Source organism: Muscardinus avellanarius (genome assembly GCF_963383645.1).
Source record: "Muscardinus avellanarius genome assembly, chromosome: 12".
Lineage (NCBI taxonomy): Eukaryota > Metazoa > Chordata > Mammalia > Rodentia > Gliridae > Muscardinus > Muscardinus avellanarius.
Genome location: NC_137798.1, coordinates 19,527,767 through 19,545,136, shown reverse-complemented (window position 1 = coordinate 19,545,136; position 17,370 = coordinate 19,527,767). Strand labels below are relative to the sequence as shown.

At 41.0% G+C, this 17,370-nt stretch overlaps 1 protein-coding gene across 2 annotated transcripts in view; it reads left to right on the top strand.

The window, feature by feature from the left end:
• Positions 1-292: 292 nt before the first annotated feature.
• Positions 293-17,370, top strand: part of SLC12A6 (solute carrier family 12 member 6) — a gene marked incomplete at both ends in the record, with an annotated part of 124,191 nt that continues 107,113 nt past the window's right edge. For both annotated transcript variants that reach the window (XM_080706950.1, XM_080706949.1), the window contains one exon: positions 293-563. In XM_080706950.1, the coding sequence (XP_080563076.1) occupies positions 293-563 (271 nt within the window). The remainder of the gene's footprint in view (positions 564-17,370) is intronic.

Here is a 17,370-nt window from a genome sequence, read left to right as displayed (position 1 = left end):
GTGAGATAGTAGCTAGGCAGCTCTTCATTCGGAAGGAACGAAGTTACTCAAGATTGACATCGTTTTGCTTTTAGGTTTTCCTCAAAATTATTTTTCATTTGTTGATACTGCAGTTTCTAAGAGAGTTGTCTTGAATTCTGAGTAGAAGGATTTCTATTTGGGGCGTTTTTGTGAAATATAAATCAAGGTCATTGAGGCTTTTTAAGCTTTCCACTTTTTTGCAAATCAAAAGTAGCTTGTGAGGGAGATTTGGCGAGGTTTTATTTTTTTCTTTATCAAAAAGGAAAAAAAAATGCATCCTCCAGAAACCACCACCAAGATGGCTTCAGTTCGGTTCATGGTGACACCAACAAAGATCGATGATATTCCAGGTTTGTCAGATACCAGCCCGGACCTCAGCTCTCGATCTAGTTCTCGAGTAAGGTTTAGCTCCCGGGAAAGCGTGCCTGAAACAAGCCGAAGCGAGCCTATGAGTGAGATGTCTGGGGCCACTACTTCACTGGCAACTGTTGCCCTGGATCCTGCGAGTGACCGGACTTCTAACCCCCAAGATGTTACCGATGGTAAGTAGAAATTCAGACGACAGAATATTCTCACTACTGGGTTACTTATGCAAGATGACTCGCTAGTCTTGTTTTTCTACTTCACAATAATCAAGACCCAATGATGGCCTCTCTTTTTAGGACCCTTTTGAGTAATGGTTAACACAGCGGGTCACTGGTGTAGTAATTTAGTATGTAGGAAAGTTATGGCAGGAAGGAAAGAAACTGTATATTCCGACTTCCTCATTTTTTGCCTTCTTAGATTGGAATGGGTATTTTGGTTCAAGGTGAATAGCCATTTAATAATTTTCCAGAACAGAGAACCTGAAACTGTGAAATTTAGTGGATTGTATATGTACTTTCTAGCCAGCTCTTATTTTCCTCTTTTAAGACCAAGTACAAGGAGTAGCTGTTGATCATATCTTAGTGGCTTTTCTCCAAAGGCTTCAGATGTGCACCATAAAATTCTTTTTTGAAATTTTATTAGATACAGTGGTTCAGGTAGCTGAGCTTACTCAGGGCAGTGGTGGGTAGCTCTAATGTGCTATTCTGTCAGGTGGAAGCATTCTAAAGAGGCTTTTAGGACCTGATTTACACATGATTTTGTCACTTTGAGCTTTATGTCTTGAGTAGGATATGGAGTCTATGTAGTCAAGAAGTGGTACACAATCCACTCCTGGCTCAGATTGACCACTGTAGACCTTTACCTTCCTAAACCAGTTTGTGTCATTTAGCTCAGAAGTTTTCATTTGATTTAGTGGGTAGAGGTGATGAAAAGGAGAGATAAAACAGAGTGCTCATAACATTTTTTAGATTCCAAAGTAAAAAAGTTTGAGTACTGCTACAATCCTATTATATTTAGTTTTAAGCCGTATTCTGACTAATATAATCTTTCTAGTAATAAGATTTTCCCTTAAAAGTCCTAAAGAGCCAGGCATGGTGGCTCACACTGTAATCCCAGCATTTGGGAGGCTGAGACAGGAGGATTGTGATTCAAGGACAGCCTCAGCTACTGCTTAGTGAGGCCCTTTGCAACTCAGGCCCTGTTTCAAAATAAAGAATAAAAAACAGGGCTGGGGGTGTAGCTCAGAGGTAGAATGCCCCTGGGTTCCATGTGCAGTACAGCAAAATTGTATCCCCAGCCCTATATCCTTATTGCTATTTGCGAACTGCAATCCTCCATTCTCAGCCTCCCAAATGTTAGGATTACAAGCGTGTGTCACCAAGCCTAGCTTCTTAAAGACTTTTTTTTTTTTAAACTGGTCTGGAGATGAGATGGGATCCAGGGGCTTTTGACCTCCGAGCTACAACCCCTGCCCTATTTTATTGTGTGTGTGTGTCGTGCTGAGGGTGGAACCCAGAGGCTTTCTACCTCCAGGCTATACTCCTCCCAGACCTACTTTATGTTTTATTTGGAAACAGGGTCTCACTAAATTGCTGAGAGCCTAAGTAGCTAGCTGAGGCTGCCTTTGAACATGTGCGATCCTCCAGTCTTTGCCTCCCAAGCGTGGAGATTACAAGCCTACGCCACCACACCCAGCTCCCTGCCCTATTTTTTATTCTTTATTTTGAAACAGGGCCTCACTAGCTTGCAAAGGGCTTCACTAAGCTGAGGCTGTCTGCGAACCGTGATCCTCCAGTCTCAGCCTCCCAAATGCTGGGATTACAAGCGTGCACCATCACTCCTGGCTTAAAGACCCTTTTCTTTTCTTTTTTTTCTTTTTTTTTTTTTGCAGTTCTAGGGATGGAACCCAGGGGCATTTGACCTCCAAACTACACCCCTGCCCTATTTTTTTTTTTTTATTGTTTATTTTGAAACAGAGTCTCACTACATTGCCGAGGGCTTCACTATAAGTAGTTGAAGCTGTCCGCGAACTGTGATCCTTCAGTCTCAGCCACCCGAATTCTGGGATTACAAGCATGCGCCACCGCACCAAACTTAAAGACTCTTAAAATGATGTTCTACCCAAGTTTGAAACCCATAGCCTTAGCCACTGACTTGTGAAAGGGAGGTTGACTTACCATTTTCCGGTACCATGAAATATTGTTCCTCCTAACCTAAAGGGTTCAGGAAACAAGACTGATTTTAGTTCCTTAATTCTGTTTATGTTTTTAATATTTCAAGACCAGGTAGATTTGGCAAAACTTAAGAGTTCTACAATTCATTCATCCTTAACCAGTATTTTATCTTTTATGGAGATATTACAGGTTGATTCTTAGACTTTTTTAAACTTCTTGAAAAACTTTACACTGTGTTATGTATACACTATTAAAATTATAGTAAGGAATAAAAACTAATGTATCTTTGTCTGCAAATAAATTCTAAATTGTAGAGGTTTGTTTGTATTGTTTTGGGGTTGTTTGGTAGGTTGGTTTTGATACTGGGAATTGAAGCCATTGGCATTCTACCTCTGAGCTACATACACCTCTTGTCCTTTTTTTTTTTTTAATTTTGAAACAGTCTCATTAAGTTCCTGATGCTGGCCTGAAACATAGCTATTGGGATTATAGACATGTGCCACCGTGGCTTGTAGGTTTTTATCAATCATGCTGTATTTAAGTTTTTATATTGTCATTGCTCTTAGGTAATTTATAGTTGAATGTTGTTAAGCTTGTAAGTTACATGTTAGGGAATTGTAGTTTTACTGTTTTACAAAGTGGATTTCTTTTAGCAATGTGTTAGACATGTAAAACAGGATCTTTTGCCCTGGCTGTTGTTACCTGTAAGCATTCTTTACAGTAAGGAGCAGTTTAGTCCTACGCTATAGGGGTAAAACTGGGAACATGTCTAGGTGAAATCTATGTTGTTTACCTGGGTGCAGAATTTAAAGCTTGGCTCTTTCTATAACTCAGTCTTTATTTAAATTTCAATATTCTCTGGTACCTGAATAAAAGGGAAATTAGCAATCCTACTGTTTGACAGCTTTTCCCCCTATTCTTGGGTCTCTAGCTTCCTAGTTTCTCAGTGACTTACTTGCTTTTTCTTTCATTCTTTCTGTATTTGTAATTTTTGGGGGATGACTGTCGTCCTGTAATATATTTTCCACACCATTAGAGGCAACCAATTAGAAATATAATTTCACCCTATCTTCCTAATATGTTAATTCCTTCTTAGAGGCCAATCTGGGCAATTTAGTGAGACCCTGTCTCAAAAATAAGTAAAAAGGACTGGAGTTAAAGCTCTGCAGTAGAATGCCTTTGGGTTGAGTTCCCTATAACACACACACATATGCACACATGCGCACACACACACACACACACACACACAATTAAACTCTCGTGTGTGTGTGTGTGTGTGTGTGTGTGTGTGTGTGTGTGTGTGATTAAAACAGAGCCTCATTGCCGGGTTACACACTTGTAATCCCAGCATTCGGAAGGCTGAGACAGGAGGATGGGGGTTCTCAGCCAGCCTTAGCTACTTAGTGAGGCCCTCTGCAACTTAGTGCAACCCTGTTTCAAAATAAAAAATAGGGCTGGGAGTGTAGAATGCCCCTGAATTCCATCCCCAGTACCACAAAAATAAAATAAAAAAAATAAAACAGAGCCTCACTAATTTGTGGAGGTGTTCATTGAGTAGCTGAGGCAATGAGGTGGTACTGGGGATTGAATCCAATAGCATTTACCTCTGAGCTACACCTCCAGCCCTATTTTTTGTTTTGAAACAGATCTTGATAAATTGCTGAGGCTGACCTCAAACCTGTAATCCTTCTGTCTCAGTTTCCCAAGTATTGGGATTACAGGTATATACCATCATGCCCAGCTCAAGAATGCCCTTTGATACATTGATCCCATCTCTGGAAGCCAACAGAGATCTTGTGACAGCCCTTAGGGAGGGCATGGATAGTCTATATTGACAAATGACCAATTATTGAGTTAAATTTGGTACAGCTTAAAAAACAAATATAAACCAGGCATGGTGGCACATGCTTGTAATCCCAGCATTCTGGAAGCTGAGGCCGGCAAATCATGGTTCGCAGATAGCCTCAGTTATCCGCAACTTAGTGAGACCCTGTTTCAAAATAAAAAATAAAAAAATAGGTCAGGGGGTGTAGCTCAGAGGTCAAATGCCCCTGGGTTCCATCCCCAGATGAAAAAAAAAAAGTACCAGCCGGGCATGGTGGTTCATGTTTGTAATCCCAGTTTTTTGGAGTCTGAGACAGGAGGATCGTGGTTCATGGACAGCCTCAGCTACTTAGTGAGGCCCTTTGCAACTCAGACTCTGTTTCAAAAAATATAAAGACTAAATAATGGGGCTTGGGAAGTACCTCGGAGATAGAATGCCCCTGGGTTCCATCCCCAGTACTGCAAATAAATAAATAAATGAATAGTTAAATTAAAAAATCAAATGTAGCTAATACTAATGCTATTTATGCCACAAGAAGCAATCAGCTGAATCCAGAAAATAGAAAATTTTATTAAGTACGTTCTTCAACATGTAAGTGGCATGGGGTAGAAGAAGGTGATGAGAAAAGAGGGAAAACTTAAAAAGAGGAATAGCAACCAAGAGCAATGTGTAGATTTGGTTTAGATCTGGTTGTGAACAGAATAACTGTAAAAAGATTTCTGAGATAATTAGGGAAATTTGAATGTGTGCATGGTATTAAACAACATTAAGGAATTATTGTTAAGTTTCTTAGATTTGTTCATAACATACATATTATTTTATTTTTTGTGGTACTGGGGATGGAACCCTGGGGCATCTTATCTCTGAGCTACACCCCCATCCCTATTTTTTATTCTTTATTTTGAGACATGTTCTCTCTGACTTGCAAAGGGCCTCACTAAGTAGCTGAGGCCTTGATCCTCCTGTCTCAGCCTCCCATACATATTTACATGTGAAATGAACTATGCTCCTGCTGCCTCCTGGCTCCCTCAGCTGCATCTGCTCCCCCAAAAAATAAGCTGGAGAGAGAGAGAGAGAGAGAGAGAGAGAGAGAGAGAGAGAGAGAGAAAACAAAATTGGCAGGTGTTTATAATTTGTTGGACTAAAAGGTTTGTGAGGATTAATTTTATAATTTTCTCAGCTTTTGTTATGTTAGAAAATGTTTATAATAAAAAAACTTTTAGGCAGGACATGGTGACAAATGCCTGTAATCGCAGCTACTTTGGAGGTCGAGGAAGGAAGATCAAAAGTGTGAGTTCAGTCTGGGCAATTTAGTGAGACCTTGATTAAAATACAAAAATAAAGCTGGACGTGGTGTCGCACGCTTGTAATCCCAGCATTTGGGAGGCTGAGACCGGAGGTTCGTGGACAGCCTCAGCTACTTAGTGAGGCCCTTCGCAACTCAGTGAGACCCTGTTTCAAAATAAAGAAAAAAAAATTGGGCAGGGGTTGTAGCTCGGAGATCAAATGCCTCTGGGTTTCATACCCAGACCCGCAAAAAAACCAAAAAAAAAAAAAATACAAAAATAAAAAGTCAGGTATGTTGGCACACACCTGTAATCACAGTACATGAGGCTGAGACAGGAAGATCCCAGATTTGTGGCTAGCAGCAAGGTCGTTAGCAATTTAGTGAGACCCTGTTTCAAAATAAAAATAAAATAAGACCCAAGGTGTAACTCAGAGGTAGAATACCCCTGGGTTCAATCCCCAGTACCAAAATAAATAAATGTTTAAAAATTAAAAAATAAGCACATTCTTGTAATCCCAGCATTTGGGAGGCTGAGACAGGAGGATTACGGCTCTCAGACAGCCTCAGCTACTTAGTGAGGCCCTTTTCAATTCAGTGAGACCCTGTTTCAAAATAAATTTTAAAAAAATAGGGCTGGGAGTGTAGCTCTGAGGTAGAATGCCCCTAGGTTCAATCCTCTGTTCCCCATAAAATAAAATAAAATAAAATAAAATAAAATAAAATAAAATAAAATAATAGAGCTGGAGATGTAGTTCTGTCGACAGAGCATACACAAGGCCCTGGATCGGATCCCCAGTACTGTGCTCACACAAAACAAAACAACTCACTTTCTCCAAAGGTTGAATTTCAATTTTAAAAGCTACTTTAAGCTGGGCATGGTGGCACAAATTTGTAATCTCACTACTTGGGAGGCTGAGGCAGGAAAATCACAGGTTCAAGGACAGCCTCAGCTACTTAGTGCCTTCTGCAACTTCGTGAGACCCTGTTTCTAAATAAAGAATAAAATAGGGCTGAGGGTGTGGGAAGGAGGGAAGGAGAAAGGAAAAAATAGGCTGGGGATGTAGTTTGGAGGTAGAATGCCTTTGGGAAGTTCTGCCAAAAAAAAATCATGTTTTTTCTTTGGTGGTTTCTTCCATGTCCTTTCACTAAGTCTTTTCTCCATGAAAAAGAAGGAAAATACTACTAGAAACCTTATATGCTTTTCCATTTTCAGGGTGGGTTTGTGTGTGTGTGTGTGTGGGGGGTACTGGGGATGGAACCCAGCAGTTTTTCTACCAACCACCCCCCACCCCCAGGCTACACTCCCAGACCTATTTTATATTTTATTTGGAAACAAGGTCTCACTAAGTAGCTGAGGCTGGCTTCAAACCTGTGCAATTCTCCTGTCTCAGCATCCTAAGCGTTGAGATTACAAGCGTGTGCTACCACGCCCGGCTTAAGAGTGTTAGTATAAGGGTAGTGGTTCACTGCTAAAGTTTAGAGCAATTTGTAATGACCTATGAGGACAATGTCCTGTAAGCTATAGATCATGTCTATTTCTCCTTTTGCCCCTTGTGCCTAATAAATACATCTGGACTAGACTACCTGGAGAACTTTATGGTTTGAAACATTATGACTCTAAGCTCATAATATCAAGTTCCCTTTGCCCTTTTGGCCAGATGACCTGGGGCACAAGGTACACAGCTGTACCTGATGGGTCTTTAACGCAGATTAATATAACACAATTAATGAATTTAAGGTTTGAGTGATATGTGTCTCTTAGGTAGGTATGAAAGTGGAGAGCAGTGTGTGTGGTGGCATATATCTGTAATCACAGTACTTGGGAGGTTGAGACAAGAGGATCACAGGTTCAAAGTCAGCCTCAGCAATTTGGCAAGACCCTGTTTCAACATTTTAAAAAGGATTGGCTGAGGGTTTATCTCAACTCAAAGGTAGAGCACTCCTAGGTTCAATCTGTAGTACCAAAAAAAAAAAAAAGGAGCTGGGATGTAGCTCAGTGGCAAAGCTCTTGCCTGGCAAGTGCACCACACCCTGTGGGTTCGCCCTGGGTTTGATCCCCAGTCCAAAAAAAAAAGAAGACGACAAAGAGTCAGGCATGGTGAGTGCTTGTAATCCAGCATTTGGGAGGCTGAGATAGGATCTCAGTTCGTGGATGGGTCAGCTACTTAATGAGGGGGCCTCTGCAACTCAGTGAGACCCTGTTTCAAAATAAAAAAAATAGGGCTGGAGGTGTATCTTGGAGGTAGAATACCCCTGGGTTCCATCCCCAGTACTAAAAAAAAAAGAAAGAAAGAAAGAAAGAAGAATAAAATAGGGCTGGGGGTGTTCAGAGGTAGAAAAATGCTCCTGGTTTTCATCTCCAGTATCTCCAAAAGAAAAAAAAAAAAAAGAAGCTTGTGTTATAGAAAGTATGAAAGCAAGCTGGGCGTGGCAATGCACGATTGTAATCCTAGCATTCGGGAGGCTGAGACCAGAGGATCGCGGTTCGCGAACAGCCTCAGCTATTTAGTGAGGCCCTCTGCAACTCAGACCTGGTTTCAAAATAAAGAATAAAAAATAGGGCAGGGGGTATAGCTCGGAGGTTGAATGCCCCTGGGTTCCATCTCCAGACCCGCCAAAAAAAAAAAAAAAGAAATTATGAAAGCAAGACTAGTGTAGTGACATAGGTTTGTAATCCTAGTACTTGGGAGGCTGAGACTGGAGGATCATAGGTACAAGGACAGCCTCAGCAATTTAGTGAGGCTTTCAGTAAACTAGTTAAACCCTGTTTACAGATAAGAAATAAAATCAGTCTGGAGATGTAGCTCAAAGGTAAAATGCCTCTGGGTTCAATACCCAGTACCCCCCCACACACACACACAAATTATGAAAACATTTTTTTGTGAGTGTTAAAACAGTATCATTTTAATGAGGCTCTATAAATTCCAAGTAAATGAAAAAACAAGATATTATATATGAACAGGCTCTGTACTAGCCTGGTGTGATTGTGCATGTTTATAATCCTAGTACTTGAGAAGCTGAGACAGAAGGATCCCAGGTTTGAGGACAGCTTCAGCAATTTAGCAAGACATTGCTTCAAAATAAAAATAGGGCGGTAGAGGGGGTACCTCAGAGGTAGAAAGTTCCTGGGTTTAGTCCCCAGTACTAAAACAAAACAACACAAAATTCTATGTTTAGCATAGAATGGTGATGCACTCCTATAAGCCTCAGCAATTTAGGCCCTCTGCCTCTGTGGGACCTGCAGAGAGCTACACCCTCAGCCCTGTTTTATTTTTTAATTTTGAGACTGTCTCACTCACTAAGTTGTAGAGGCTGACCTTGAACCTGTGATCTTCCTTGTTTCAGCCACTCGAATACTAGGATTATAGGTGTGTGATACCACATTTTACTTTTGAAGAATTTTTAAGAGCTAGTGTTAAATTAATGGTGGAGCCGGGCGTGGGAGGCTGAGACAGGAGGATCGCACAGGTTCGAAGCCAGCCTCATCTACTTAGGCTCTCAGCAACTTAGTGAGACCCTGTTTCCAAATAAAATATAAAATAGGTCTGGGAGTATAGGCCGGAGGTAGAAAGCCTCTGGGTTCTATCCTCAGTACCACCAATAAATAAATAAATAAATAAATAAATAAATAAATGGTGGAACATAAGAGTTGACAAGATTTTAGAATCAGGACAGTAATATAAATATTAAATTATTAAATTAGTCTGAGAGCCTGTGTGAAATCTGAAATTTTGGTTACCTTAGATGTTTTAACAAAAAATGAGAGAGACAGCTGTAGCTTTCTTCTCCTTCTTTGTATGGGGGATTGAACCTAGGGACATTCTACTTTCAAGATACAACCTCGGCCCTTTTTATTTTTTTTATTTTTTGAAATAGCATCTTGCTAAATTACTAACACTGGCCTCAGGGCTTGATCCTCCTCTCAGCCTCCCCAATACTGGGATTATAAGCATGTGTCACCACACCTGGCTGCTTTTTTCCTTAAATTTGTGGTTTTTGTAGTTAAAAAGCACAGAAATAGATCTGGGCATGGTGGCACCCACTTGTAATCCATTTGGGAGGCTGAGACAGGAGGGTCTCTGTTTGGGGGCCAGCCTCAGCTACTGTGAGGCCCTTTGCAACAAAGTGAGACGCTGTTTCAAAATAGAGAATAAAAGGTAGGGCTGGGGGTGTGGCTCAGGTAGAATGCCCCTGGGCTCCATCCGCAGTGCTGCCAAAAACAAAACAAAACACAGAAATAGAAAAGAAAAGCTGTATGGTTAAGGCACGAAAGATATGCTTAGCTTTTAATCCTAATTTTAGTGGGTTTTTTTTTTTCTACTTAAAAATTCCTGTCACTTTTGCCAGAGCCACCTGGGTTTCAGTCTCCAGTATCCTTGCCAGATTTATCAGTGATAGTTTTTGGTTTTCATTCTTATTGCATCAGTGTTAATCCTTGTTATATTTCTAATGGCCTCGAGAAATCCATGCCAAAAAATTCAGTTGATAGCATTCATGTGTTTACAGTCATATCACTTGGTAGATACCTTTCTTTCAGCCAAGTGGCATTTGAGTTCTCCCTATTAGTCAGTCAGCTCTGCTTTAACTATTTTTTTTTTTTTTTTGGTGGTACTGGGGGTGGAACCCAGAGGCTTTCTACCTCCGGGCTATACTCCCAGACCTTCTTTTTTATATTTTATTTGGAAACAGGGTCTCATCTCACTAAGTTGCTGAGAGCCTCACTAAGTAGCTGAGGCTGGCTTCGAACCCGTGCGATCCTCCTGTCTCAGCCTCCCAAACACAGGGATTACAAGCGTGCGCCACCATGCCTGGCTCTGCTTTAACTTTGAGGTATTGGCTACTCCTTTTTCATATTGCTTTTTTTTTTTTTTTTTTGGTGGTACTGGAGGTGGAACTCAAGGGCTTATCTACCCCTGGGTTATATTCCCAGACCTATTTTATACTTTATTTGGTCTCACTAAGTTTTATAGGGTCTCACTAAGTTGCTGAGAGCCTCACTAAGTAGCTGAGGCTGGCTTCGGAACCTGCTCAATCCTCCTGTCTTAGCCTCCCAAGCGCTAGGATTACAAGCATGTGCCACCATGCCCGGCTTCATACTGCTTGTTTTAAAAAAGAAAACACAAATAAGTAAAAACACTTGAATACAGAACATACATGTACATTTTCACTTTGAGGAAGCTATGAGAAATGGAATTTAATCAAAATTTAACATTATTTATTGAGATCATTTTGTATTCAGTATATTTATGTTTTGTTTTACAACTAGAAATTATACTTTGTTTACACAACTGGCTATTTACATCCCAGGATGCATGCAAAAGATTATGCTCAGCCAGGCGTGGTGGCAAACGTTTGTAATCCCAGCATTCAGGAAGCTGAGACAGGATGATCACTGTTCGCGGCCAGCCTCAGCTACTTAGTGAGGCCCTCCACAACTTAGTGAGACTCTGTTTCAAAATAAAGAATAAAAAATAGAGCAGGGGTCGAATGCCCCTGGGTTCCAACCCCAGACCCGCAAAAAAAAAAAGATAGGGCTGGGGGTGTCACTTGGAGTAGAGTGCCCATGGGTTCCATCTCTAGTACCGCAAAAATAAAACATAAAAAGATTATGCTCAGTTTGTTTATTTTTTTCTAGTGCAGCAGTGTGCTACATTTTGAAATGAAATTTTAGGAACTGATGGGAAGTAGAAAACATTTAATGGCTATTAGATGAGGTTAGTTATTTCCTTTCCCGAAAAAAAATCATCTGCTGGCCGTGGTGGCGCACGCTTATAATCCCTGAGCTTGGGAGGCAGAGAGGATCGTGCAGGTTCAAAGCCAGCCGTGCTTATAATATAAAATGGGTCTGGGAGTGTAGCCTGGAGGTAGAAGGGCTTCCAGAAACCACAGTACCACAAAAAAAAAAAAAAAAAACCAAAAAACATCAGTTTTGAGATTTTTCCACCTAAACACAAATCATTATCATCTATGCTAAGATGAACTTCTTTTTCTTTTCTTTCCTTTTTTCTTCTTGTAGGATTGAATCCAGAGGCTTTCAACCTCTGAGCTACACTGCCACCACTTGTTATTTTTATTTTTTGTTTTTGGCAGTACTGGTGATTGAATCTAGGAGCATTCTACGTCCAAGTCACCAGTCCTATTTTTTATTCTTTAAAAAAAATTTTTTTTTTTTTTTGCAGTACTGGGATTGGAACCTAGGGGCATTCTACCTCCAAGCTATACCCCCAGCCCTATTTTTTAGTTTTTTAGTCTTTATTTTGAAACAGAGTCTCACTGAGTTGCAGAGGGCCTCACCAAGTAGTAGTTGAGGCTGTCTGCGAACCCGGATCCTCCTGTCTCAGCCTCCCAAATGCTGGGATTACAAGCATGCACCACCACACCTGGCTTTCATTCTTTATTTTGAAACAGGGTCTTACAAAAATGCAGAGGACCTCACTAAGTAGCTGAGGCTAGTCATGAGCCTAGAATCCTCCTTTCTCAGCCTTCCAAGTATGGAAGATTACAAGTATGTACCATAACACCCAGCCCTTTAATTTTTTTTTTTTTTCTTTTGTGGTACTTGGGGTGGAACCCAGGGGCTTTTCTACCTCCGGGATATACTCCCAGACCTATTTTATATTTTATTTGGAAACAGGGTCTCATTAAGTTGCTGAAAGCCTCACTAAGTAGCTGAGGCTGGCTTTGAACCCGTGCGATCCTCCTGTCTCAGCCTCCTAAGCGCGGGGGATTACAAGTGTGCGCCACCACACCCAGCACCAGGCTCCTTTTAAATTTTGAAACATGATCTCATGAAGTTGTTTAGGGTCTCACTGAGTTGCTGAGGCTGGCCTCAAACCTGGAATACTCCTATCTCTGTCCCCCAAATACTGGGATTACAGATATGTACTACCGTGCCCAGCTTTAGGAAGTCTGTTTTTAAATGGAGTTTTAGAGTAAAAAAGAAAACAGTGACTTATTAAAAAAACACTGTCCTCTGAGGTAAAAAATTAACAAATTTTGTTTAAGGTTGTATGTTCATTTTCCATTCCTTGCATTTTTAGAAATATGTTTTTAGTTTTGACAATATATTGCTTATTGTCAGGTTTCTTCCTTTCTTTTCTTTTTTTTTTTTTTTGTAGTAATGGGAATTGAACCCAGGAGCATTTTATCTCTGAGCTACAATCCCACACCTATTTTCTTACTTAGAAACAGGGTCTCAGTAAGTTGATGAGAGTCTCCCAAGTACTGGGATTACAGGTGTGTGCCATCATGCCTGGCTGTAAGGTTTTTTTTGTATACACTTTGTTCATGCTGAACAGATGCTTATTTTTTAGCCAGGCATGGTGTCATACCTCTGTAATCTCAGAATTTGGGAGTCTTAGACAGAAGGATCGCAATTTCAAGGACAGCATCAGCAACTTAGTGAGGTCCCTCAGCGACTTAGTGAGAACCTATTTCCAAATTTAAAATAAATAAAATAGGGTGGGATGTAGCTTGGAAGTAGAATGGAAGTTCAAACCCCATTGAACCCTGTACCAAAAAAAAGAGCTCATATTTAATCTAGCAAGCATTTCATAATGGATAATGAAATATTATATATCAGAAATGAAACCCTAAGCTGGACACAGTCACATGCTTGTAATCCAAATACTTGGGAGGTATGAGACAGAAGGATCCAGGTTCACGGCCAGCCTCGACTACTTGAAGACCCCTCACAACTTTGTGAGACCCTGTTTGAAAATAAAGAATAAAAAAGCGGGCTGGTGGTGTAGCTTGGAGGTAGAATGCCCTTGAGTTCAATCCCCAGCACCACACACACAATAAAAAGTTAAAAGAGAAAGAAAAAAAGAAAACAAACAAACAAACAAAAAAAGATACAAATAAAAAGAAACCCGGAGTGAGATTCTGAATTGTCTAACTCTTTGGTTGGTGAATCTTGGGTCCTGTCATACCTAGGCTATAATGAAATTAGACTAAAGTGACGAAGCCTTGTATAGAGAGTTATGATTATGGATTAAAGAGAGAAGTGTGGAAACTGGGGACTTAGTACACAGAGGCATTTAATAATATCATCATTAGTATTTTTTTTGTGTGTGGTACTGAGGATAGAACACAGGGACATTCTACCTCTGAACCACACCCCCAGCCCCATTTTTTATTCTTTCTTTATTTTTGTGGTACGGGGGGTGGGGGGTGGAATCCAGGGGCTTTCTACCTCCGGGATATACTCCCAAACCTATTTTATACTTTATTTGGAAACAGGGTCTCACTAAGTTGCTGAGAGCCTCTCTAAGTAGCTGAGGCTGGCTTCGAACTTGTGAGATCCTCCTGTCTCAGCCTCCAAATTGCTGGGATTGCAAGCATGCGCCACCACGCCCAGCTTTTATTCTTAATTTTGAAACAGGATCTCACTGAGTTGCAAAGGACCTCACTTAGTAGCTCAGGCTGTAGGAGAACCATGATCCTCCTATCTCAGCCTCCCAAATGCTGGGATTACAAGTGTGCGCCACCATGCGTGGCTTCCCTTATTAGTATTTGGATCTACCACAAAAATGGCTGAAATAGCTATGAGATTTTCTAGCCATTACCTACCCTACTACATTCTTTCATTCCTCTAGTGAAGACTCAAAACTTTAGGTCACTATAGAAATATCCAAGCCAGGCATTGTGGCGCAATGCTTGTAATCCCAGTACTTGGAAGGCTGAGACAGAAGGATCACAGGTTCGTAGACAGCCTCAGCAACTTGTGAGGCCCTCTGAAACTTAGACCCCATTTAAAAAGAAAATTAATCCAGCATGGTGGCATACTCTTGTAATCCCAGCATTTGGGAGGCTGAGATAGGAGGATAGTGGTTCATGGCCAGCCTCAGCTACAACTTAGGCCCTTTGCAACTCAGTGAGACCCTGTTTCACAATAAAGAATAAAAAATAAGGCTGGGGGTGAAGCTAAGAGGTAGAATGCCCCTGGGTTCCATCCCAGTATTGCAAAAAAGAAGAAGAAGAAGAAGAAGAAGAAGAAGAAGAAGAAGAAGAAGAAGAAGAAGAGGAGAGAGGAGGAGGAGGAGGAGGAGGAGGAGGAGGAGGAGGAGGAGGAGGAGGAGGAGGAGGAGGAGGAGAGGAAGGAAGGAAGGAAGGAAGGAAGGAAGGAAGGAAGGAAGGAAGGAAGGAAGGAAGGAATTGGGCTGGAGGTGGAGATTAGAGAGAGGTAGGATGCCCCCGGATTCAATTCCCAGTACAACAACAACAACAAAAAGTACCCAGATAAGGTGATGGTGTTGTGCTCTCCAGTTTCTTTCTTTGCTTGTGAATTGTAATTACACATACACACACACACATTTATATATATATTTGTAGTACTGAGGATGGAACTCAGGGGCTTTCTATCTCTGAGCTATATCCCCAGCCCAATTTTTTAATTTTTTACTTTTTAAATTTCTAAATTTTTTTATTTTTGGTGGTACTAGGGATGGAACCCTTTTCTGGGCTACACTCCCAGACCTATTTTATATTTTTATTTGGAAACAGGGTCTGCATGATCCTCCTTCGAACCTGCATGATCCTCCTGTCTCCGCCTCCCAAGCGTGGGGATTACAAGAGTGCACCACCATGCCTGGCTTATTTTTTATTTTGAAATGGTCTCACTGAGTTGCAAAGGACTCACTAAGTAGCTGAGGCTGTCCGAGAACTGTGATCCTCCTATCTCAGCTTCCTGAATGTTGGGATTACAGGTCTATGCCACCATGCTTGGCTTCCCCCACCCCAACCTCCTCCTCCTCTTTTTTTTTCTTCTGTGGTACAGGGAACTGAACCCAGGGGCATTCTACCTAGTACCTAAACCCCTATCCCTATATTTCATTTTTTATTTTTTATTTTATTTTTTTATTTTTTATTTTTTATTTTTTTGGTACTGGGGTTCCTGGAAGCCCTTCTACCTCCGGGCTACACTCCCAGACCTATTTTTTATATTTTTATTTTGAAACAGGCAGAGGGCCTCACTAAGTAGCTGAGACTGGCCGCGAACCTGTGATCTTTCTGTCTCAGCTTCCCAAGTACTGGGATTACAAGTATGGGCCACCACGCTCAGCTTAATTCTTCATTTGTGAAACAGGGTCTCACTAAGTTGTGGAGGGACTCACTAAGTAGCTGAGGCTAGACAGGAACCTATGATCCTCCTATCTTATCCTCACAAGTACTGGAATTTCAACCATGTGCCACTATGGCTGGCTTAGTCCTAATTTTATACTGTATTTATTTATTTATTTATTTATTTATTTATTTATTTATTTATTTATTTATTTATTTGCAGTACTGGGGATGGAACCCCGGGGCATTCTACGTCTGAGCTACACCCCTAGCCCTATTCTTTATTCTTTATTTTGCAACAGGTTCTCACTGAGTTGCAAAGGTCCTCACTAAGTAGCAGAGGCTGTCCGTGAACTATGATTCTCTAGTGTCAGCGTCCCAAATGCTGGGGTTACAAGTGTTTGCCACTACACCTGGCTATTGCCTTTATTTTTTAGTTAATTAGATAACAAAAGTATGAGCTCCCAGAGGGCAGAAACAGTATTTAATCTCCATTTCATTTCCATTTTCTAGTAAATAGTGGGTATTCAAGTCATGTACAATAAATACATAATTATTTCAGCCTCACCACAAAGCATGAGGGTTTCCTGATGCCTTAACTTGGAGAGCTTTTTAGTTTCCTTACTCTACAATATTATGAATCCATCAGAAAACAGTGTCCTGCCAGGTGTGGTGGCACATGCTTGTAATCTTAGTACTTGGGAGGCTGAAACAGGAGGATCTGGGTTCTCAGCCTCAGTTACTTAGTGAGGCCCTTTGCAACTCAGTGAAACTCTGTTTCATAATAAAGAATAAAAAATAGGGCTTGAGGTATAGTTCGGAGGTAGAATGTGCCTGGGTTCCATCCCTGGTCCCAGAAAAAAAAAAAAACAACCCAAAAAACCAATGCCTTTATAAGTTTTTAGTCCCAAAATTCATTAGATATTCAGCACTACTAGTACCATTTCATAAAAATCTACATTCATGCTGGGCACAGTGACCCATGCCTATGACTGCATTTACTTGAGAGGCTGAGTCAGGAGGATCACAAGTTGTTCAAGCCAGTCCGGGTAAATTACAGAAATCCTCTCTCAAAATTAAAAAAAAGGAGTGGGGGTCTAGGGATATAGCTCAGTGATAGGTATTCTATCTGGGGATAGAACCTCTGAGTTCTGTCCTCAGTCTCCAATACTACACACACCAAAAGTTTTTTTTTGTTGTTGTTGTTTTGAACTAGGAATGGAACCCAGGGGCATTCTACGTCTGAGCTATACCCCTAGCCCTAGTGTTTATTTTTTATTTTGAAACAGGGTCTTGGCCAGGCGTGGTGGCACACGCTTGTAATCCCCACACTTGGGATTACAGACAGGAGGATGGCACAAGTTCGAAGCCAGCCGCGCGCACTGGTTTAGGAGACCCTGTTTCCAAATAAAAATGTAAAAATAGGTCTGGGAGTGTAGCCCGGAGGTAGAAGGGCTTCCAGGAATCCCAGTACCACCAAAAAAAAAAAAAAAAAAAAAAAAAAAAAAGAAAGAAAGACAGAAAGAAAGAAAGAAACAGGGTCTCACTGAGTTGCAGAGGGCCTCACTAAGTAGCTGAGACTGTCCACGAAGCGTGATCCTCCTGTCTCAGCCTCCCAAATTCTGGGATTACAA